This window comes from Felis catus, chromosome A1, assembly GCF_018350175.1.
Source record: "Felis catus isolate Fca126 chromosome A1, F.catus_Fca126_mat1.0, whole genome shotgun sequence".
Taxonomy (NCBI): Eukaryota; Metazoa; Chordata; class Mammalia; order Carnivora; family Felidae; genus Felis; species Felis catus.
The window spans coordinates 78872752-78893771 of NC_058368.1; the positions used below are offsets into that span (position 1 = coordinate 78872752).

General features: G+C 43.4%; 1 protein-coding gene across 3 annotated transcripts in view; it reads left to right on the top strand.

Annotated features, from left to right (window-relative positions):
* Nucleotides 1-21020, top strand: part of MYO16 (myosin XVI) — a 615221-nt gene that overhangs the window by 334407 nt on the left and 259794 nt on the right. For all 3 annotated transcript variants that reach the window (XM_023253136.2, XM_045055816.1, XM_045055813.1), the window contains exons 15-16: nt 425-542; nt 15932-16079. In XM_023253136.2, coding sequence (XP_023108904.2) covers nt 425-542; nt 15932-16079 — 266 coding nt within the window. The remainder of the gene's footprint in view (nt 1-424; nt 543-15931; nt 16080-21020) is intronic.

Consider the following 21020-nt stretch of genomic DNA (forward strand, 5'->3'; position numbering starts at 1 on the left):
ATCATGACCTGAGCTGAAGTCAGACACATAAACAACTGAGCCAGCCAGGCACCCCTAGTTTGTTGGTTTTAAAAGAACCAATATTAAATCCAATTCCTTCCCTCAAAAACCACAAAAGCATTTCTACTGTTTTATTAAGTCTCAAAGCTCAAATAACATGTGTTGAGTTGATTATGTTTGTGTGAAGAGATAGCAAAGCCAAATGAAACCCTCTGTGTATCATTACCTTCTTAACATTAGCTACATTCTGAGACAGAAGGAGGCAGTAGTTTGCAGTTGAAGAAAGAGTGACTTTAAAAATTCAACACAGTATCATACCAACAACAGAACCTCCTGGATGATAGACTATTCCTGGATCTTTGCTACTATTCCTGTTTTATTTTTAAAAACGAGTTGCTCAGTAAATGTTTCCATTTTTCTGCAGGTCATATGCATCTTGGAAGCCTTTGGGCATGCCAGGACAACTCTGAATGATCTGTCCAGTTGTTTCATAAAGTATTTTGAACTACAATTCTGCGAGAGGAGAAAACACCTAACAGGAGGTAAGTAGAACATTAACAAAGGCAGATCTCAGGAGCTGCCAGCAGGGGGCAGAGAAACTCCAGGCATGGTGACAACAGTGTGCGTGTGCGTGCACATGTGTGTGCGTGCGTGTGTGTGGCTATCTGCACACCTGAGATGTCAGGTTATGAGTTCAAAACTTCTTGTGAATTGAGGGATATCAGAAATGTGAGGGGAACTTTTTCAAGATGATTCTTGTGTAAACTATCTAATCGGGAACCCAATGAAAAACAGCTGAAATGGATCATAATCGTTGAACACAGAAATGACTCACACACCCAATTACAATAAATTATGACTGGAGTAAATAATTCCTTCATAAAACAGACACTGAAGTCTATTTTAAATAAAAGTGAATGTATATTTTTAAAATGAGTGGATTAAATCAAAACATCAAAATAAGCACCCAACTAAAGCCAAAGAACACTATTTATTTTTTGGCTTCAATATTTAATGTGTACTTGATGAAAAGCCCTTATTTAAAATTAAACTAATTTAGAATTCACCTGAGATGTTACAGTTTTCTAATGAAAACAGATTATCCAGGCAAATTAAGAGAATTGTAGGTGGGGAGCCCATGCACTTGGAAGAATCAAGTATTGTAAAAACATTAATAATAGCCGTTAGCAACCAATTAATTGCTAAGTGTAATCATTTTAGAAAGAGATCAGTCCTATTTGGTGTTTTCAAGTATGCTTCAAGAAACAAAAGTTGGTTTGGACCATGACTTCGAAACAAAAAGCTCGGGCGCCTGGGGGTCTCAGTCCGGTAAGCCTCCGACTTCAGCTCAGGTCATGATCTCGCTGTTCCTGGGTTTGAGCCCCGCGTCGGGCTCTGTGCTGACAGCTCGGAGCCTGGAGCCTGCTTCGGCTTCTGTGTCTCCCTCTCTCTCTGCCCCTCCCCCACTTCTGGTCTCTCTCTCTCTCTCTCTCAAAAATAAACATTTTTTAAAAAGAAAGAAAAAGGCTGCATTTTGCAGTAAGTGCCAAAATCCATTATTAGTAAATGAAATTTGGTAAGAAAAAAATGTATAAAAGACGTAACAAAAGATAACTTTAGATGTTGAAGTTAGCAGCTTCAGTTCTGCAATAGGAATGTAGTGTCTTGAAAAATCTGTGACAAAGAGCTATAGTTGAAGGTCCACCATTTGAGGAAGACCTCAGCCAAGAAATATCTTGAGCCTCAAAGTCTGGTTTTTAGGTCTTGGTTTTATCCCACCGCAGTGAGAGTGTCCCCCCGCCCCCCGGCCTGACCTCTTCAATTCTGAGCGTAAACCCTGAGCTTTCGGGGCCCAGCGGTTGGAGCTGGGGGTGGAGGAAGTCCCCGGTGCTGCGGGCGGCCCCTGTCCACTCCGTGTGTGACTCCAGGGTACTTGGGAGCTCGTCGTAAACACAGGCCTACCGACTGGGGCTCTGTATTTAACAAGATTCCCAGTGGTGCGTATGAACACCCAAGTTTGAGAGGCATTTCTTCCAGCCTGAATCGGGCTGGCCATGCTTTTATGCACATGGGGCTTGGAGGAGAAACCACTTGTCTGGACATCACTCCCATGACCTTGTGTTTTCTGGATTCGGCATTCCCCTTACCAAAGCGGAGAGGCACTAAGGGGCTTTTGCAGGTGTTGCCCATTACTAATTTTGTTGACTTTTTTTTTTTTCCTGGCTGGAATCTAATATGTCCCCTTCAGGAGTGTTAGTTTAGAAAATCATTCTATATATATGCGCATGTGCAGGGGAAGCAGGACTGCTGCAGTGCACTAACCGGCCGCCTGTTAGCGGGGTCCCAGGACGCTCCAGCATCGTCACATCCACGGTACCACTCTCAGGGCTTCTTGGAGGCAGCAGTGATGTGGCCGGAGTGCGATTCACAGGGGGAAACAGGGCCCTCCCCGACCCAAAAGTCCACTGCATGGTGCAGGACTGTGCGTGCAGATGTGGGGTGCCTTCGGCAGAATGGTGCCCGGGTGTGGTCCCCCCTGGGAAAGCTGCAGGCCGGACCTCCGTGGAAGGAGGTGCACCCCCGCCTCTCTGCACCCCCGTTTTGTTTTCCCACTCATCCGCTTCTCATTAGCATCCTTGGTTTGCTCCCTGTCGCCCCAGCTTGTTAGTCTGGTAGCTTCCTGCTCTGTTCCTTTAAAAATCTGGCAGAATGATTGTTCTGCTGGTTCTGTGTTCCTTTTTGATTGATTTTAAGAACACAACACATACTGCTAGGCAAACAGGGCCAGTGCCGGCTGAGACTGCATGACAAGGAGCAGGGAGGCTCGGAGCGGGCAGATGGGAGCTCAGCTCCTTGTTCCCTATGTGGAAGGGGAACGGTGAGCCATGTGTGCAGAGGATGTGCCTCGGGAGACAGAAAGTTCAAGCCCTTTGGGGCGCACGTGAAGAAATGCAAGACTGAAAAGGAGAAGTCTCGGGAAGCGTGGCCAAGTGCCTTCAGATATTTGCTACCATGTGGAGAGGGTCTGGAAAACAAAGGTCTGTATGCGAGCTCCGCAGAGTTGGTGGATGTGACAGAGAGGAAGTACATTTCCTGATCACGAGGCCCTCCCACCCGCCTTCCTCGTGATGCACCCCACCTTCTCGCCCCATGCTGGGGGTGCTCCAGGAGGGGAAGGCGCAGACCCCTCCAGAGCTCCCAACAGTCAGTCTCGAGGGGACCTGGGCGACGTTGTTCTAGAGACACTGCCTGATTCTGCACGTTCTAGAGCCTGCCCACGAAGCACCTGCTAACTGATGAGCAGGGTTCTGACACCCCGAGGAGTGACTTCATAGTGTGTGTCGTCTCCTGGTGCCTGTCAGCATGGAAGGGGTTCTGTAGAGTGTGTGGCCATGCAGGACCCATTCTAACAAAACATGACAGGCTCGGTGACTTCGAACGGACGTCTGGGATCCGCGGGATGGTACTCTCTCGGATGTCGCTAGGAGTCAGTCCTTTCTCGCCTTGGCCAGCCGCTGACGGTTCCTGCCAGATCTTGGTGTTTGCTGGCTCCTGGCTCCCACACTCCGGTCTCTGCCTGGCTGGTCACAGGCGCTCTGGCCCCGCCTCTCTCCTCTTCCCCTGATAAATACCAGTCTTAATGAAGCGGGACCTGTGCTACTCCAGTACGATTTCATCTTTTCTAAAAAAATCTATTTGATGTTTTGTTGGACATGTAGGTGTCCATACTGCTGTGTTGTTAGTTCAGAAGTAAATTCGACTGGGTCCTGCCGCTGAAGGCTTGCAGGATAGTCGAGGAGCTAAGACCTGTCTGTCTGCCTCTCTTCCCCACCAGAGTGTAAATCTGCGTTCCCTGCTATATCTCCAGGGTCCAGCACAGTGTCTGCTGGAGTTAATGTTCAATAAATGCCAAGAGAATAAATGGATGAAGGGCTGGCTGATTCTAGGGGAGTAACTCTAACTCTAACTAACTCTATGGGGGGGGGGCGGGTAAGAAGTAGTAAGAACTGTAAAGGGGCCGCGGACTCCAAAGAGCCCATGCAGCTGATGTTTCCACACTGAGCTCAGACTCCAGAAGTCCTGGGTCTTAGGTCCAACCTTAGCACTGCCCCTATGACCTTGATCGAGTCACGGAGATTCTCTAAGGCTTATTTGTAAACTAGAAAGTGTAGACCACGGAGACCAGCAGAACGTGTACCTGAATGAAGCAGGATGTGCAAGACAGTGGGGGCCGTGCCAGTCTGGAAGCACCGTGCCCTCCAGCAGGACCTCACCTGAACTTGAAGACTATCGACAGGTGCCCCGCTTTCAGGCAAGGTCACGTCCCCGAGTCCTGGGGTTAGGACATAGGCGTATCGTCTGTGGGGCACAATCCAGACCCCCTTAGAGGGGGTCTGTTATGTTGTCTTTACATCTTAAACTGATTTTTAGGTTACGAACCTCATGGTGGGAGCGCCTGGGTGGCTTAGTCGGTTAAGCTCCCGACTCTTGATTCTGGCTCAGGTCACGATCTCATGGTCTGTGAGATCAAGCCTCGAATCAGGGTCTGTGCTGACAGTGCAGAGTTTGCTTGGGATTCTGTCTTTCTCTCCTTCTCTGTCTGCCCCTCTCCTGCTCACACACTGTCTCTCTCAAGATAAATAAATAAACTTAAAAAAAAAAAAGGAACCTCATTGTTACCTCCAAACAGGAGGCACCAAGCACTTGAAGAAGCTACTAGCCAGTGTGATACCTTTGAACAATTACATCTGTTATCCAGACTCCTTTTCTGAAAGAAAAATAAAAGACATATTAATTGAAACTACACAAATTTTAAAGAGAGCTGAATTATTCAAATGGGTTCCCTGGAAAAGCCTTCTGAATTTTAAGTGTTTACTAAAATAGTAAATCAAATTTGAGTAAGGTTATTGCACCTCAAACTAGGTCAAATAAATGTAGGTTACAGGTTGATTTTGAACTTTATGGTAGTCTGGGTTCCCTTAAATTATCAACATTTCTAAAAGAATGGTGAGGGTTTTATTGGACAGGGAGCATTATCTTACAAATTTTAAGGTGGAGTGGACGTTGCATGTTTCCTTCATTGATCTATTGCTTCTAGTTTAATTTTTAAAAATTGTTTAATGTTTATTTTTGAGAGTGAGAGAGCGTGAGCAGGAGAGGGGAAGAGAGAGACAGAGACAGAATCCAAAGCAGGCTCCAGGCTGTGAGCCGTCAGCACAGAGCCCAGTGTGGGGCTCGAACCCATGAACTGTGAGAACATGACCTGAGCCTGACTGAGCCACCCAGTCGTCCCATGCTTTTGTAGTTTAATGCCAGCTCCCTAATCAGGGTATGTGTGTGTGTGTGTATATATATATATATATATATATATATATATATATATATATAACATGTGTGTGTATATATATATATATATATATATATATATATATATATATATAACAGAAAGTATGATGCTTAGTTTTTTGAAACACCAGCTATAGAAAAGTAGGGAATGTTCCTTGTTTTGAAGAAGATTTAATTAATAAATAGCATTGTGGTCTGGCTTTCAGCCCAATATTTTCTCCCGTCTGATTACTTATTTAACAATACAATTATTCTGGGTTCCCTGGTATATGCATCAGCATGCTCGGGACGAAGTGATGTGTAAAACCTCTTACCGTCGTCCCATAGGTAAGGATGTAACGTACAAATATTGGGAAAACTTTGTCCGTGATGGTTTGTTTTCACTCATCCAGTACCTTTCACTTGGGACCTGAGGTAGTTGCTGAATCCCTAATGATTTATATTTTTCATTCAAGAGTGCAGAGAGGTTTTCCGGGTGTGAGGTTCAAAGGCACCAATGAAAATAATGACGGAGAATATATTGATGCCATATTCCCAGCTTTTCTCTCATGATCAAGATCATAGCTGGTCTTTTTTTAGGGTCTTTTAAAGAGTTTTTAGGGCAACTTTTAAAGTTGCCATTCATTTTAAAGTATGTGCCATCTTTTGACATATGATAAGGTATCCTTTCAATCTTTTCCCCAGTAGATCATTTTCTGGTTTATAAATCTTCAAAATTACACGATACCTGGGTGCCTCGGTGGGTCAGTTGGTTGACCATCTGACTCTTGATTTCGGCTCATGTCATGATCTCACGGTTCGTGGGATTGAGCCCCACGTTGGGCTCTGAGCTGCCCTTGGAGCCTCCTTGGGATTCTCTCTCTCTCTCTCTCTCTCTCTCTCTCTCTCTCTCTCCCTGATCCCCCCTACCTCTGTGTCTCTCAAAATAAGTAAACAAACATTAAAAAAAATGTGATACAGACCTCTGCCGTCTTTGGAAGTACAGGTCACAAAGCATGCAGCATTCTTCAGTGGGGCCGCTTGGCACGGTGCAGGGGGCTCCAGGCTGGATCTGTGTGTGCACATGGGGCGAGTGTCCTTACCCTCTTTCCCCAACTATAAAATTAGACACCAGACCATTCTCTCCTGTGTTCCTTTCAGCATTGTTTCACTTTTTAGAAAAATGTTTATTTATTTTTTGAGAGAGAGAGCAAGCGAGCGGGGGGGGGGGGCAGAGACAGAGAGAGAGAGAGAGAGAGGGAGAGAGAGAGGGAGAGAATCCCAAGCAGGCTCTGGGCTGACAGCCCAGAGCCCGACTCAGGGCTCGAACCCACGAACCGTGAGATCATGAGCTGAGTTGGAACCAAGAATCAGACACTTAACACACTGAGCTCCCCCTAGGTGTCCCCAGCTTTGTTTCACTTAATTAGAGAGAATCTCCTTGTGAAGTTAACGTTTCTAAGGTTCCAACGGAGGCTACAAACGGTTTGCGGTCACTGCTGGTCACTGTGGAAAGGGCAGGCAGAGCTGAGACTGCGGTGGGGAGCTGGGTGAGCGCCACCACACCCCTGCGCTCAGCTCAGTCAGTGGGCTGTGCGCCCGGTCCCTGCTACAGGTGACGCATTGGAGTCCAGCTCGCAGGCTCAGACCTCCTTCAGCAACTAGACATGCAAAGCCGAAACGGTCCACCTGTCCCAGGCAAACCTGTCTACCCACCAGATGCTTCCTTGGGTGATGAGGTGGTCTCTTCCTCTGGGACATTCACGATTGAGGAGGATGCTGGTGGGTAAACGCTGACGGGAAGGCTTTTGGAAGTTCACACATCCCAGGAAACACGGGATTCTGGTGCATTTCCTAACGGCTTCCTTGTGGAATTGCACACTCATCAGGATAACAAAACAAGTTGTGGTTTGCAAAGTATCAGGCTGTCTAATAAGAGGAGTATGAGCTTAAACTTGGAAACTTTGGAGACTCCTGAGATCTGCTTTTTCTCTTTTTTTTAATTTTTAAGCCTTATTACATTGAAATTCAGGCAAATTATTTTTCTGTAGTGATTTCGTCTGTTTTTTCTCTTTTTTAAAATGTTTAAGCCTTGGGGCGCCTGGGTGGCTCGGTCGGTTAAGCGTCCGACTTCAGCTCAGGTCATGATCTCGCGGTCTGTGGGTTCGAGCCCCGCGCCGGGCTCTGTGCTGACAGCTCAGAGCCTGGAGCCTGTTTCAGATTCTGTGTCTCCCTCTCTCTGTGGCCCTCCCCCGTTCATGCTCTGTCTCTCTCTGTCTCAAAAATAAATAAACGTTAAAATGTTTAAGCCTTATTACATTGAAATTCAGGCAAATTATTTTTCTGTTGTGATTTCTTTTGAAATAAGCTTTTACCTATCTCTAGTGCTTTCTTCTGCATGCTTCGTATAAATGAACGTTTTCTTTGCAACACATGGTCTGATTTCTCTTTGATGTGCTGTAGCTCCCCATAAAGTCTGCCTCTTCCCATTTTGCCAATAGTTTCAACCCGCTTCACCTATCCTGTCATTTGGTCATTTGTAACCCAGCACAAACCAATATGACTGCGTGTTGCGATATATTCAGGCTCTCCCAGGACACCCCGGTCTGTGCGCGCAGGTGAGTCACTGTCATAGAAGTGAGATATGCTGGCTCGTTCCTGCGTCGCCCCACTTCTGACACCCACCTTGGTATTCCCGGCCATCTCTCCGGGCCCGGAGCTGTTGCCCAGATGGTCTCCCATCCTGGTGGCCTTTGGTGGCTCCGCAGTGGTAACTTCCTGCTTGTCAGTGAGCAGAGAGCCTTTCCACTCTGGCTTCTACTGCCTGGGTGCCCCCACCGAGGTTCTTTGTCCCCATGTTTTCTCAATTTAACCTTGTTTAGAACACCCGTCCCTCCTAAAGACACAAAGCCAGCCCGCTTTGTGGTTTTCAGCCTCGTTTTTCTTTTTGTCTAAGTCACTGCCTCATTTAAATGCATAAATGTGAATTAAGAAGATAGCCCACTTTATGGCTCAGTGGAAATTGAAATCAGCCATTACCGTCAGGCTGAGAGGAGGCCTCAGCCATTTCCCTCTGAATCTGCATAGCCCCTCGCTGGTCTCATCAAACGTCAAGTCCAGGACTGGACTCTGGGCTCTCAGAGGACAGCCCACGGGGCCCCCTGTGCCCGGGTCCTCCCACCCCATTCACATCCTCCAGCCTCACTGGACTATTTAAGTTCCTTGGTGGTGAGGCCCCGGCTTAGTTTCTCCTCTTTGCTGCCTAGGGGATGGGGACGCTTCCCTCTCCTGGAAAGTGCAGGCAATTCTTACTGCACTGGTGTCCTTTCGGGTCTCTTCTTCTTCCCCAAACTCTCTTTCTGATGTGTCCGCTGGATCCCAGCTCTGTTCACTGTGGATCTGGGTCTTTCCTCATTTCTTTCATAGCACCTGTCGATATCTGGAAGCGTCCTTTTCCTGGTCTGTCTGGTTCGTTGCTGTCTGTGTCTCCTGTTGGGATATGAGCCTGTTGGTGGCACTGCTCTGGTCTGTCGGGCCGAGTGGGCAGTCCCTGACTTTTGTTGGGTTGATGAATCTAAGGAATGGATGTAAAGAGCCAATAAAACGAAGCGGCAGCTGTGTTCCTCCTTTCAGGGAGGACGTGGTGTGAAGGCCGCATGAACTCATTCATGACCACAGAGAACGCGTATTATTGAGAACGTAAATCGATAGCAGAAGTTACCGACACTTAACTCTGGCTCTTTTTTAATTAGAGATTGTTTTTCTTCATAAGGACAGTTTGTGTCTGGTAAGAATGGAACCACGTTCTCCTTCTTAGTGCCCACTCCATCCTGTAGGGATTGGGGAAGAGTCTGCGGGGGATGGGGGGGGGGGATGCAGAGTCCACATGTGGGGCATAAAGGGCATTTGGCTCCTGTCCTGCCTGCATCCTGAAGACACCCACATCCACGTAAGTGGAAACCGAAATCGGGACTCCTGGGGGGCTCAGTGGGTTAAGCGTCTGCCTCTTGGTTTCGGCTCAGGTCATGATCTCACGGTTTGAGGGATCGAGCCCCGAGTCGGGCTCTGTGCTGAGAGCACGGCACTTGCTTGGGGCTCTGTCTCTCTCTGTCTCTCTGTCCCTACCCCATCCCTGTGTGCACTCTCTCTCTCCCTCTCTCTCTCTCATAATAAATAAAGGTTAAAAAAATGGAAACTGAAATTTTCTAACAATCAGAAATGTCTCCCAATATATATTCCAGGGCCATAGTATCTGCTTGGGAAACTTTTAAACTTACAGTTGAAATCAATGAGATGGACAGTCTGTTAGGGCTTTTGCTTGTGTCCTTTGGAAAACGAACCAGAAGACCGTCTCCATCTTCGTTATTAGCATCATAACTGAGCCTTAGGCTTGTCCTGTCAACTGGACATTCTTTTAGAAGTTTCAGAGTGCTTTAAGTGATCTTAGCTCCGTTGAGGAGCAGCATCTTTTAGTGGTGATCAGCCCCTTGGGTTTCAACGTGACAAGGCCTCCAAGAGAATTTAAATGAGGCACCGTCTGAAAAGCCCCAGCACAGAGCCTGGTACACCACAGGTACATGGAATAGCAGTCCCTTCCTCTTGGAGGCCACAGGAAGCCCGGGACCGTTATACCTCCTCGTCCCCACATCCGTATGGGGTAAAGAGAAACGTGAAAATTCACAAGGCCAGAGTCAGGACCAGGAGCCACACTTGGGCTCCTAGTTGAGGCACCTTTCCTTATACCACCCCTTGTATTAACCTTGAATAATGAAGTCAAAAGAAATGCATAAGCGTTTCTCAGGAAAGAGAGAATATTTGGATATTTTAATTAAGCAAGAGTGTGCTTTTGGTGACCTTTAACTGGAGACATGATGGCCATGAAGACATGATATGCCTCTGGGAAGAGATCCTAACTGGTCATGATTTATAACTAGAAGGGCGGGGCATGGTGACAGTGAGTGCTGGAAGTTTCTGGAAGTCAGTGGGAAGGGCATCGAGGGCAGGCATTTGTCTTTTTTGAAGGAGAGGTTATTTATTTCCTCCATTTTCTTTTATAATTGAACAGAAGTTGGCATAGCTCTATAAACTATTTTACTGAGTACTATGTCATATATAATCAACAAACATCTACATTTGTGCCGGAACTTTCTGAGAAACATATTCATATATAGATTTCTGGTAAGACAGAGGATCACAGGTGTATTTTAGTCAGGAATGTTCCTGAAATAAAATATCTTTTAAAACATACAGGTCTTGAGAAGTCAAAAAACCAATTAGCAGGAAGTCTCTTTCTGTGTGTGGACATTCATATGAATGAGCCAAACCCCGTTAACTCCACACCTATCGTTTTCCTTCCATTATTTTAGTGTCACTTCAGACACAACAAAAGGCTGACATTTTCTCCATTTGGAAGAATATGAGAGTCTCAGAGAAATTAGAATTTTTGGTTGTTTTGTGTTTTCTTCTAACTAAGGGCCTCTTTTAAGATACTTTTTTCTCGGGGTGCCTGGGTGGCGCAGTCGGTTAAGCGCCCGACTTCAGCCAGGTCACGATCTCGCGGTCCGTGAGTTCGAGCCCCGCGTCGGGCTCTGGGCTGATGGCTCAGAGCCTGGAGCCTGTTTCCGATTCTGTGTCTCCCTCTCTCTCTGCCCCTCCCCCGTTCATGCTCTGTCTCTCTCTGTCCCCAAAATAAATAAACGTTGAAAAAAAATTGAAAAAAAAAGATACTTTTTTCTCAAAATCCTACCGATCAGAGTCCTGCTAACCCACAGCAATTTTATTCTCTGCGGGAGATGAGCTAACTGGGATGATTGCTAATTACGCTGTTTTTGAATTTAGATTAAAGGTATTGAAATCACTCTGTGAGGTGGAATTTGATTAGTTTTGAATGCTCCTCTAAATGAAGCTTGGATGTTGGCTGGGACAAATGGGCGTAGGGTCACCCTTTTCTCTGAATACAGAAGCAGAAGCGTGATGGCCAGGACTCCGTGGCCTCTGATATTCCTGTAGTTGATGACTAAAAAATAATGGAAAGGAACAACTATAGAAGCTTATTCCTTACATGCACAGATTTTTAAAAATATCCTCTTGAGCAGAGTTAATATTGCTAATGTTAAGTGGAAAATGTTCTTAGCAAATCATTTAAGAGAGGGAAGAAAGAGAGGAAATAAAGTGTAGTAATTAAGATCTCTTCTTGAAATTATCACCTGATTTAATACTCCAAGAGAAATGGAAAAGAAACAACACTTCCCTGTTCTAATTTTAGCATCACCTTTCGGCAACTAATTAAAGGGATATTTTGAAAGAGCCTTTATGCACTTAGGACAACTTTTCTAAAAGGTTTCTAATAAGACAACTTTTCTTAATAAGAAGTACTGATTTTGAGGGTTTTTTTTTTCTTTTTGCATTTATAACCATTATGACAGGCTGAATGGGCCACTTAACTGAACTTTACCAGAGGGAAAGCACGTAATAGTCTTTCCATTGGTTCAAGTAGATTTGCTATATAAAACCAAAATCAGGAGACCTCACATTTTTTTTTTTTTTTACTTTTAGAGGCTGGACTCTAGAATAATTATACGCAGACTCATTATACAAGATGATGTTTCTAGTTCAAACGTAGGAAATAACTATGTCCATTTGACTCCCTAACAACTGTCACCTTTTGATCCAAAACAATTATTGACCGTGAATCTTTACTTCAAAGTGGAAAACTACAATAATTCATGGGTGCATTTGAAATTGAAATGCTTCATTGTTTACTGACCATTCATAATTATAAGAATAAACCTAAATTCCAATAAAAAGAATAGTTCAGAAAAACTACAAGTTTCAGCCTGCCAAACATATAGCCATAAATGTCTTTTTAATTTTTTTAATGTTTATCTTTTAATTTTATTTTTGAGAGAGAGAGAGAGAGAGCGCGAGCATGAGCAGGGGAGGGCCAGAGAGAGAGGGAGACACAGAATCCAAAGCAGGTTCCAGGCTCCGAGCTGTCGGCAAGAGCTTGATATGGGGCTCAAACTCGCGAACCGCGAGATCATGACCTGAGCTGAAGTCGGACACTTAACTGACTGAGCCACCCAGGCGCCCCAGCAATAAATGTTGATTGACAGTAGCTTCTGTATTGCCAGTCCTGTCTGGAAGCAAAATCGGGATTGTGATCTCCATGCTGTGTTCTCCCACCATTGTCCAACAACATGTTTTTGTGATGTGGGTTGTTTTTGTTTGTATTTTTGTAATCTTTAGCAGCAGAAGCTCCAAATAATGAATATTAGGTATTTTGCTACTGGACATGTGAGGTGACAATGAACTAGGCAGATGGCTAGACCCTCTTCAAACTGGGCATGTGCTTTTATAGACACATAACCTGTCTTCCTCCTTAACTGGGAAGTAAACTTTATTATTGAAGCATCTGTTTCATTATCTTACCACTAAGCTATAAACCATTGTTTGGCTCCTTTTTATAATTTTGATATAGACGTTGAAACTTGCCCAGTATACTTTCTGTATATCAAATTGTACCTGCATAAATTCAAGTTATATTTGCCTTTGCTACAGTGGGTTTCTTCCATGATTTTCAGCAGTGAGACACTATTGTCTATATATCTGGTCTTTGTATAGTGTAGCTGTATATACTTCTGATCTGGTTGATAGTAATACTTGCTAGGGTCTATAGCAGAGCTCTTTATAATCAGTATCTGTTTATATATACCATAGCAATATGACTTGTGCTTTCAAATTGTAAAACATTAATGAAGAAAGTTCTGAAACTTACTTTGGTGCCTTTGTTATACCCAGGGACATGTCTTGTTTCAGATTGCATTTGTGCATGAAAGTTCTGTGTTGGGTCAAGAACAAAATAAGAATGTCTCCTCTCATCACTTGCTTTCAACATTGTACTGGAAGCCCTAGCTAATGCAATAAGACAAGAAAAAATATACACAGATTGGAAAGAAAGACATGAAACTGTCTTTGTTAACAGATGACATGATTATCTCTGTAGAAAATTGGAAAGAATCAGCAACAAAAATTTCCTGGAACTAGTAAGCCATTATAGCAATGTTGTAGGACACATGCTTAATATACAAAAGTCAATTGCTTTCCAAATATCAGCAATGAACAATTGGAATTTGACATTAAAAACACAATATTATTTCCACCACTACCAAATCTAACAAAATATTTACAAGATCTATAACTATAAAAACCCTGATGAAAAAAATCAAAGAAGATATAAATAGATGGAAAGATATTCAATGTTTGCAGATAGGAAGGTTCGATATTGTTAAAATGTCAGTTTTCCCCAATATAATCTATAGATTCAGTACAATCCTAATAGAAATCCCAGCAGGTTACTTTGTGGGTATTGACATCAAGTTTATGTGGAGAGTTACACTCTTATGTGGATCCTGAGAAACTTAACAGGAACCCATGGGGGAGGGGAAGGAAAAAAAAAAAAACAGGTTAGAGTGGGAGAGAGCCAAAACATAAGAGACTGTTAAAAACTGAGAACAAACTGAGGGTTGATGGGGGGTGGGAGGGAGGAGAGGGTGGGTGATGGGTATTGAGGAGGGCACCTTTTGGGATGAGCACTGGGTGTTGTATGGAAACCAATTTGTCAATAAATTTCATATAAAAAAAATAAATAAAAGCTCCAGAAAAGCCAACACAACGTTTAAAAAGAAGAACAAAGTTGGAGGATTGGTGCTACCCAAATTCAAGACTTACTCTAAAGTGGCAGGAACCAAGACAGCATGGTACTGGTGAGAGAACAGACCAGTAGATCAATAGAGAGCCCAGGTAGACCCAGGTAAATATAGTTAACTGATCTTTGACAAAGAGCAAAGTTTGATAGAGAAATGACAGTTCTTTCAACAAATTATACTAAAATAGCAGGACTTCCTCATGCAAAAAAAAAAATGACTTGAAAGGGATCATAAATCTAAATGTAAAAACAAAACTATAGGAACTCCTGAATGGCTCAGTTGGTTAAGCATCCGACTTTGGCTCAGGTCATGATCTTGCTGTTTGTTGAGTTCTACCCCCGCATCAGGCTCTGCACTGGTGGTGCGGAGCCTGCTTGGGATTCTCTCTCTCTCCCTCTCTCTCTGCCCCTCCCCAACTTGCTCTCTTTCTCTCTCTCTCTCAAAATAAATAAACTTTAAAAAAAAGTATAAAACTTTTTAAACAATAACATAAGAGAAATTGTAGGTGACCTTGGGTTTGGCAATGAGTTTTTCATATAACACTAAAAACAGCAATCCGTGAAATAAATAATTGATAAGCTGGACTTCATTAAAATTAAAAATGACTGTCCTATGGAAGACACCATTAAGAGAATGAAAGGATGAGCCACAGATAGAGGTAAATATTTGCAAAACAAGAAAAACACATCTGATAACGGACTGCTAACTAAAACATGCAATGAACACTTAATACTCGGCAATAGGAAAGCAACCCAATTTACAAAATGGACAGAATATCTGGACGCCTCATGAAAGAAGATACACAACTGGAAAATACAAAAATGAAAAGATGCTCCACATTATAGGTCATGTAGGAAACGTGAATTAAAACAAAAATGAAATACCACTGCAAACGCATTAGAATGTCTAAAATTCAAAACACTGACAATGCCAAATACTGGCAAGGACGTGGAGCACCAGGAACTCTGATTAATTGCTTGTGGGAATGCAAAATGGCATGGCCACTTTGGAAGACAGTTTGGTGATATTTTACAAAGCTAAACATAGTCTTACCATACGATCCAGGAATCACACTCCTCAGTATTTACCCAACTGAGCTGAAAACTTATGTCCACACATAATGTGGATGCAAATGTTTATTGCAGCTTTATTCGTAATTGCAAAAACCGTAAGCAACCAAGATATCCTTTAATAGGTGAGTGGATAAATCAGCTGGTGCATTCGTAGGGTGGGCTCTTATCCGATGATTTAGGAAGTGAGCTCTCAAGCCATGAAAAGACAGAGAACCTTAAATGTATATCTTTGAATGAAGGAAACTGAAGTGATTACAACCTGAGAAGTTTGCATACTGTATGATTCCAACGATATGACATTCTGGGCAAGGTGAATCTGTAGAGACAGTACTAAGAGCAGTGGGCATCAGGGCTTAGGGAGAGAGGAAGGGATAAATACCGGAGCATGGGCTTTTAAGGGCAGTGAAACCACTCTGTTTGTTACTGTGCTGGTAGAACATGGTATTATGAATGTCTTAACGCTGGTGGAGTGTACAAAGAGTGAATACCAACACACATTTATATGCTTAATTAATATTAAGCATCAACATTGGCTCATCAATTCTAACCAATTTACTACACTAACACGAGAGGTTAATGATAGGGGACACGGTGTGCTGGGTAGGAGAGAGAAGGTATGATGGACCTCTTGGTATTTTCTGCTTAATCTTCCTGGAAACCTACAAACCGCTCTAGAAAATAAAGCCTCAGCTATTTTTCAAAAGGTCTGTATTTGAAAACAGTTGCGTTATTATCTCGTGCAATTCGTTAGCGTGTGTAAATCTATGGGAATGAAACTAGTAATGCCATTTAACAGAATCCCCCCCCTTTTTTTTTCTTAACCAGCCAGAATTTATACATACATGCTCGAGAAATCCAGACTTGTTTCACAACCTCTTGGCCAGAGCAATTTTCTCATTTTCTACTTGTTGATGGATGGGTTATCTGCTGAAGAAAAATACGGGCTTCACCTTAATAATTTATGTGCACACCGGTAAGTGACTGCATATTTTCTACGTGGTAATTCCGTCCTGAAGTCGTGGTGGCATTTAAGCAGTCTTAAATTTTCTCCTGATTTTTCAGAGAAGTGGTGGGTGGGTCAAAGAGAAAAATTGGGTACTGTTAGGTTACAACCACCTGTAAAAGGATTGTAACAGTTGTTTTTAGAGTGTTGAGGTTTGTGTATGTATTAAGTTGTGTTTCTGTTTTCCTAATTTTCAGATCAGAATTAATAAGTGAGCGTCTATATAAACCCGTCTATATAAACCTTTATATTTTGGATATAACATTAGTTATGCATTCCTAATCTTTGGCAGTCTTTTGAAATAATGGGCAGTATTATGTGGCAATCACCCGTTCATTAGTAACAGATGAAATTGCATAAGGGATGAAGACAAACGGCACATAAACCGAGGAGCTCATTTTCTGCCCCGGAGGCAGAAAGCATTTGTTCAAATGCAGACGTGTTGGTCATAGGACAGGATGGAGGTGAGGGACTCCTAAAGATATGAGCTGAGGAATGTCTTCACGCTGAGGGTATTTCTGCCACCTGCCCGATCCGATGTGTCTCCCCATGCGGATTGGTCCCGATTTGGATCGGGATGAGAAGAAAACAGTGGGCAGAGTGATCCCCGTTCAGGGGAGAAAAACAGGTGCAAGAAGGAAGCAGAGGGAGCTGGGCGTACCGACCAAGCTCACTAGTAAATCTGGGACAGGGCAGAGGCACTAGACTCCGAAAGAGATACGGATTTATTTCAGATGCCTGCTAACATCTGACTTGGAGTTACTGGGTGTTTGTTACTGGACTCAAGAAGAGTGGCGTGTGTTTCATAATTTTTGAGAACCCTGGCGAGAAAAGTGAAAGAATGCTTGAGGAGGAGGACGTGTCTTGCTGGTTGAGGCATGAAGGCAGAGAAGCCTCTGGGGCTGCAGGGTCGAGATGCCAAGTGTGAGAGATGGGGCTTTTCCGGGGTGATGGGGTCTAAGGGGCTCCTGGAATGGATTGGAGGGACAGTGGGGCAGCCTCTGTCGTGGCCACTGCCGTGAGGCGTTACTGAGAGTGGGGCACAGGGCCACTTGAAGGGGATGAACGGCCCTGTCCTAACTTACCACGACGTTACCAACCACTCTCAATTTCTTTGAAAATATTACATCCAGGAGTACAGGCACAATGGGTCATGAAGAGCAGGAGAGAAGTAATCAAAAAGTTAAGGCCTTATCAGAATTGTGTTTTATTTACTGAAGGACTTTGGGGGTTTACTGTGTTCCCAAACAACAGAAATTCAGAAGAAAAAGAAAAAAAAATACTCCTTTTGGAGCATGGTAGCCTAGGTAAAAGTGATTTTAAAAAAAAAAAATATGGAAATTTTAAGCTCCTAGGGCACTGAAAATGTTTTTTACCAAATCTCCTCATTTCGTGAAGGAGGAACTCAAACCCAGAACCATAAGGAGGTTTGTGCCAAAGGGAATATGTTATGTATCCGCAGCACTGAAAGCACTGAAAGACCTGTTCCCCGGAACGAGCCTTTGTTTTCCTACGTTGAGTGTCTCTAATGGGAGACGTTGTCCTTGGGAGGAAACGCATCGGATGGGCAACCCCACGTCAGGTGTTCAGGAGTAGAAGCGAGGGAGAAAAGTCTTACGGATTTCTGTGTTCCGAATCATGCTTACGAGTACAAAGTCAATATAGACAGCAGATAATTGGTTTAGGGGGTTGTCTGTATCTATTTGCACGTGTGTGCCTGGCATTTCGGACTTAGAGCCACTGAAGAGTAAAGGACCGGAATCTTTTCTACCATTCAAAGCAACAATTTAACTTCTGGGTCTGGGGTTTGGACCCGTCTTTCCGAACGTGTGGGCGTGGGGGAGAGAAAACAAGGTCTCCTTTATGGGGGAGCCCGCCCCGGCATTCATCCCTCTTTGCAAAAGAGAGTTTGGAATCACTCAGGCTATTTAGAAAGTCAAACAGTCAGGGGTTCCTTTGTGAGAAGCTCCAACAGGAAAGAAGTAGGCAAAATCATGAATCATTCAATTCCCCTGAACAAAGAGGTTATTTTATTAAAATGTATGATAAATATCTAATAGGAACAAAACAACATTCCTCAATAAAAATACACACCACCACTCCAGATTCATAAAAATATCAGTTGGGACGTTTGTACAATGAGAATAACACAGACATAATGTTCTTTAATAATAAAACAGGGTGTTTTGCAAGTTACAATGCATCATGTGCATCACATTGTTTCTGGGGTTTCTGTGGCGTGGGTCTTCTCCCTTTTATGGTGCTGGCAAGGCTCGGGGAGTTCGTATTTGTCTGACGTTTGAATTGGGGTTGGGGTCTAATCTTTATGGAGTAATGATGTATCTCAAGGACCATAATTTTTGAAATTGTTTGGGTCATTTGCAATCGGCGGTGTAAATCTCAACTTGCTAGCTTTCTGACCTTTCACAGACCAGTGGCCCTTCTGAGTTTCCCCCTTAAAATCAGCACCCAACAGGTATGGGAAAAATCACGATGTATAAATGGACTATTAGGAAGAGTGCTGTTGTTACCATCACATCTACTGATCTGATTTTCTTTACAGAGATGTTGAGGTATCTATCTGTTAAATAGACCATCCAGGGGCACCTGGGTGGCTCAGTTGGTTAAGTGTCAGACTTCGGCTCAGGTCATGATCTCACAGTTCATGGGTTCGAGCCCCACATCGGGCTCTGTGCTGACAGCTCAGAACCTGGAGCCTGCTTCGGATTCAGTGTCTCCCTCTCTTTCTCCCCCTCCCCTGCTTGAGCTCTCTTCCTCTCTCAAAAATAAACATTAAAAATTTTTTAAAAAAATAGACCATCCAGATATGCCTTTGCTTACTCAATGTTCATCCCACAGTGCAGCTTGAACTGAAATGTTGATGAAGTATGTTGAGTCTTAAGGCAAATAATACCAAGAATTGCGAGCCTGCTTCCTGCAAATGTACCTCTTTCCTTCTTTAATAACAACTCATTGCCTGCGTGGAACATAAAATAGACATGGAACAGTAACTGGGGGCTGCAGACATACTCGGTATCCGTCATATGTTCTTATGTAATTGAACTCCAAAGAGAAGGAAACATTGCTGGAGCTAATGCTTTATAATTAAAGCTACATAAGTGTCTTTTTTTAAACTTTGACTCTGTTTTTGGAATTAAAAGTTTTCAGAGTCTCACATGAAAATTTATGAAGGTTTATTTCAGTGTTAAATGCCCCTAAAAATACTTTCCTGCTTGTAAAATTGGAACAATACCTAAAACAAGCAGATAGCACTGTTGCTTAACCATGGAATAAAAATGGTACAGCCATGAGTTCCTATAGCTGAACTGCATGGAGACAATATTTATAACACTTTGCATAAGGATTTTTCTGTACAGATTGTTAAAACAACAACAACAATGATGTCAAGGAAAAACAAGTCTCTGGGTCACTAACATTTAAAGCAGGGAAAATAAGATTGCATTTACCAAGAATTTCCACTAGATGGTGCCATCTCCACAAAGTCAGGTGCTAAAAAAAAAAAAAGGCTCATCACTAAAGGTTTCTTTTTGATTTATGGTTCTTCCTATGATTTACTTCTTTTTCCTGGCTGTTTGTTTTTCAAGTTCTATTTCAAACTCCTTTGTACATATTCCTAACCTTGCATCTCAGGATAAATATAGTCCACATTCGTGGGATTGGGCTTTAATGAAAGTTAGACACAGTCGTTAATTGCTTATCTTCGGTGTGCTTTAAACAGCGTTTACAGGTTTCATCCCAGAACAGTTGGGCTCCAAAATGCAAAGAAGTTATTCCTAATCTGCCTTCATTCTGATGAGCGTCGTAAATTATTGCCGCACTGCATAGTAACATTTTCAGAAAAGGTCAGATTGTGAATTACAAGCTGAGAGCAAGCAGCCCTTGACTCAGAGCTTGTGACCTGTTTCTAACCTTGTGTGTTAGGAAACTCTGACTCATCCAGTATTTGAACTTGTGATTGCTGCCTGGGAGTGCACCTGTCGCTGAGGACGCTGTGGCAGTTAATGCTCACTGAGACTTCATTTCTTTCGCTCAGGGTTTCTCATGCACATTTAACTTGGCTTGAAAAAGTTTCACATAATTGAAAAATAGGTAAGGGTAAACTTAAGTTATTATTTGAGGATGCCTCTTCATTTGGCTACAGGTTTTAGGCAAGCAAATCTTGAAGGTGCTCCCAAGACACAGTTTCAAGATAAGAGGAATCAAAATGTATCTCTACCTGACTCTATGATGAGTTATCTACATGATAATCACAATTGTGATACCGACAACTTAGAGAGCAGCGCCCATCATCCTCCAGACCCCGTCCTACTATTCTCTTCCCTGTCTCTTTGAATCCTCACCTGGACCTGAGCGGAGGACCGCTCCTGCCTCAGAGAGACCAGGGCATGAAGAGGGAGAGGTCATCCAGAAGCCAGACTGGAGTCTAAGTCCTACTGACTCTCACCCTATCCCCTCTGTATTGTGCCCACAGCAACGTGGCCTGTAAATTGGCAACCACTGGCTTTGCCACTTTGCGTCAGGGACACCTTTAAGGAAAATGAAAGTGAAAGCACGAGGTCGATGTTGGTGTACAGGTTTTTATTTAGAATTAGTTAAGCAAAACTAAGTCCGGACATTGTGGAGTCTGTCACCTCTGTCATAAAAAGCAGTTCTGGGTTACTTCTTTCTCAGGTAGAAAAATTAAAATTTTAAGCCCTAAGAGATTGCATTATCCTCGCTGAAGGTTAGAATATTGAAAATAATGGAAAGGGTTGGGTCACCTCTGTAAATGGCCAGGTAAATTTCACTTGTGAAAAGCCAGTAGCAAAGATTCAGGGTCAGGGGTTTCTTCCTTCTTTCCATTTTTGAATCACGTGCGCCCAGATGAGGAGAGAGAGGGGAAAAGAAAAC